At 34.7% G+C, this 3590-nt stretch overlaps 1 protein-coding gene across 1 annotated transcript; it reads right to left on the bottom strand.

The window, feature by feature from the left end:
• Positions 1-898: 898 nt before the first annotated feature.
• Positions 899-3226, bottom strand: LOC104120882 (transcription repressor OFP7-like). The gene is made up of 3 exons (XM_009632751.4): positions 2839-3226; positions 2058-2536; positions 899-1444 (listed from the first exon to the last, which is right to left on the bottom strand). Exons 1-3 carry the CDS (start codon positions 3153-3155, stop codon positions 1119-1121), a joined length of 1122 nt encoding a protein of 373 aa, XP_009631046.1. The 5' UTR covers positions 3156-3226; the 3' UTR covers positions 899-1118.
• Between the last annotated feature and the right edge of the window lie 364 nt (positions 3227-3590).

Below are 3590 nucleotides of genomic sequence, written 5' to 3' on the forward strand. Positions count from 1 at the left end.
CTTCCTTTATTAAGAGTATTTTGTATGAGAGTTAGTGTTGGGAAGTACTTGTGTGAACCCTTTCTTTGGAGTGATCTTGTGAGGTTATTCTCTTAGGGTATTTGGGATTAATTAGAGTGTTTACTCTAATTTTGTACTCTCTTTTGTACTCTTATTGTTATAGTTAAATTGCTCCTCTCCGCTTGTGGACGTAGGTCACTTTGACCGAACCACATTAAATTTGTGTCTTCTTTATCTACTTTATTTATCGTTGTTATCAACTTCCATTGTCTTTGTTATTGCTATTATACCGTTGTTTGGCTATATTCCGCAATACCCAGGTTCCCGATCCTAACATTAGTAAATAAGTAATTATACTGAGCTTGTATTATTATCACCAAAAAAGTACTGCTGAATGTAGTAATTAATATTTCGAATCTACCGACGAAATACCCTAGATTCTATCAGGAATGGTCATAGTAAAATGAAAGAGTGATAGCATAGGGATTCAATGAAGAGAATTACTATAAAAGATCACGATTCAACTTTCATTAGAGAAAAAAGAAAACTGGATTTGTAAGTTTTTTTCTTTTTTAAAAATGAAAAAAAAGAGGGTGATAAAAGAAAGTATCTTTTATTTTGTCGAAAACGAGCTGAATCAAAAATACCACCAAGACAACATGAAAGTAAGTGACCGAATAAAGATATCCAAATTACCAACATCATAACTTTGCAAAATTATGGCAACCGTCAGAATTCCTGCGAATCACCACAAGAGCTTGCCTAAGAATTTATGACTATTTTCTCAAGACCTTCCTTATTGGGGTCAAAATTTAAATGGTAGCTAGCACCAAAGATCATATTTGTGTCATTCTCCATTTCTTTTTATCACCCCCTTCATGCAAAGCTAAAAGAAGCATTAGTGGATAAAAGTTCAACTCCTACTTTGCATCATATCGCGCGAGTTACGAAAATGATAACTGAAAACAGCTAGGAATTTCAACCTAAAAACTTCACCCTGATTTTAGCAACTAATACTAGTTCTCCATTACAGGCGTAATTAAACCCTAGAATCTCTTGATTTATGACAAAAGAAAAATCACTACTACTAAAATTACTGGAAGTTACAGATACTAGAACTATATATCATTATGATTAGGTGAAAATAATGTCTTCCAAATCTCAGAGAAAGCCTCAACGATCACCCCATGATAATGCTTAGCATTTAGTGATAGAAAACACTGCAAAAGTTGCTCCAAATCATTCTTCTCAAACATTTGTTTCTCAAAAATCATTTCCATCATAGACCTTTTGAAATCCTCATATGGATCCTCTGATTTCTTTACGATAGCAAAACTCTCCTTCACTTTCCCGTCAACGCTACAAGGTATCAGCTTCTTGAACACAGATAACCTCGGAGGAAGCTCGTTATCCGATGATGTAGTCGAAACTGACAGCCTTCTACCTGTTGAGACATAATATAATTAACTAATTCAAAATGTGCTCCTCTTTTAAAAAGAATAATTAAAATTTTGTTGAGATTATCACATATTGAGACATGCTACCAAAATAAGGAGGTCTTGGTTCGTCACTACAAAAAGAATGGATTATTTGCACCATATGGCCATTTTTAAGCCATTCTTTAAATTTGGTCTACGTTAGTCTAGTGAGATAAATTTGACCTTTAATTAAAGAAGTTTGATCAATTTTTCTTCTATCATGCAAATTTAGCCAAATGGGCAAAATGTAAGACAGAATTTAACTAGTGGCATAAAAAAGGGCCATTTGTGTAAATGCACATTAAAATACACTTATAATATAGTAATAAGGTAAGCAACTAAAAGTGTTGTCTCTAGCATTTTAATCTCTTAAATAATATGATCACATAAATCAACATGGATTTAAGACATATATATATATAGACTATCAGTAAGCCTTAACCTTCAATTTTACCAAATTATTGATTTGTGGATTGTAATTGGGTAAAGTTTGCTTAAACGTTATCTTATCTAGATCCCACGTGGTAGGAATATATTGAGTATGTTGTTGTATAAAACTTTAAAGTCATTAAGCATTACCCATGTTCATGCCCCTCGAAACGCTGCGTTTTGAATGCTTCACCGGCCTCCTCTTGCTGCTGCCAATCGTTCTTTTTTGACGCCTTGTCTTTGTAGTCTCGTATATGGTCTCCAATTGTTGGTTTAAATCCGAGGACGAGTCAGTCGAATACTCCAAACTTCTGCAAGATGATACTAATGTCTCAGTCTCCTCATCTTCTTCATCCCAAATTTCACTACTAAAATTCCCATCACTTTCATCAGCAGATGACGTGCTCATGCAAAATCTTGTTCTATTTTTCTTCTTTTGAGTTCGTCGTTTGTTCTTCTCTGTTATGGAATGAGAGGGTGGAGGTAAGGCTAAAACCTCACTGTCAGAATTGTCGGAGACAGAAGAGTAGGAAATTTTCCTATGAGGTTGTTCTGTGTCATCGTCGATCTTATTAACAACATGCAACTTCTCTTCTTTTTTCCACTTGAATTCTTGTGAACGTGACGACCTGCTAGAAAATTAAACATATATACAACAGATTGTAAGAAACTGTGGCACGAAACAGTTATTGTTTGTATAGTGTTTGAAGAACTCTATACCAAGTCAGCTTCAAATTCATTTTTTTGCGGACAGTCTCACAATAAATGCACCGGCTTCATTTCAATTTATGTGACATAATTTAATTAGACATGAAATTTAAATTAAAAATTTAAGTAATTCTAAACATGTCATAATATTATTTGTGCGGCTATAAAACTTTTAAACTTTATAATCGACACAAAATTTGTGCAGCAAAGTATCTAACAAGACCTAGTTTGGCTGTCATCGGATGCATATGATTCTCCATTCCCCGAGCTACACCGGCAGCCGGCGGTTACCAGAGCCGATGACACGTGGCGTTTGAAGGAGGAACGATGAGGATGCTGATGGTGATGGGGTATTGAAGGTGGGGGTGGGGTGATTGGGAAATTATTGACGGTAAGTTGTGTGCTAAGGTTAAGGGATGATGATCGGAAGAAGGAATTAGGGACAGGATCTTGAGGAAGAATGGAAGGATCTTTGGAACGGCAAGAGGAATGGAAGGAGGAAACAGCTTTACATATTCTAAGCTTGAAACGTTTTTCCATTCTTTTTTTCTTGTGAAGTCTGTATGATATGGTGGAGGGGACTTTTGCCTTTGACAAACAGAAAATATGGAACTCATTGTTGCGACTATTAAATAGTGAACATTCTACAAGAGGGAAATTGGGGGGGGGGGGAGGGGGGGTTGCCACTTAATTTTTGCCTTTGTTTTTTTGCCTTTGTTTTTTAACCTACTAGTACTGGTGAGAAGGAGTGAAAGGGAGTGAAGTTCATAATTGATTACTACTTTTATAGCTGTTTGGAAAGCTATCTAAGAATTGGATTTGAGTATAATAGTGTATAATTATACCGTTTGATATGTTTGTCTCGCCAAGTAATTATTACTTTTTTTTTTACTTGGTTAATTTCTTTCCTTTTTGTTTTTTTTTTAAATTTATTTTTTATAACTTTTTATTTCCATTGTTTGAATTTCTTATTAT

Source organism: Nicotiana tomentosiformis, chromosome 9 (assembly GCF_000390325.3).
Source record: "Nicotiana tomentosiformis chromosome 9, ASM39032v3, whole genome shotgun sequence".
Lineage (NCBI taxonomy): Eukaryota > Viridiplantae > Streptophyta > Magnoliopsida > Solanales > Solanaceae > Nicotiana > Nicotiana tomentosiformis.

Bases quoted from the DNA above. Each gene is read 5' to 3' on its own strand.
- LOC104120882 (XM_009632751.4), bottom strand. From the start codon at position 3,155: ATGGAAAAACGTTTCAAGCTTAGAATATGTAAAGCTGTTTCCTCCTTC. The intron at 2,537-2,838 runs GTCTTGTTAGAT...ATTTTCTAGCAG, and splicing joins TCCGATGACAGCCAAACTAG to GTCGTCACGTTCACAAGAAT. The intron at 1,445-2,057 runs GTAATGCTTAAT...ATGTCTCAACAG, and splicing joins TTCGAGGGGCATGAACATGG to GTAGAAGGCTGTCAGTTTCG.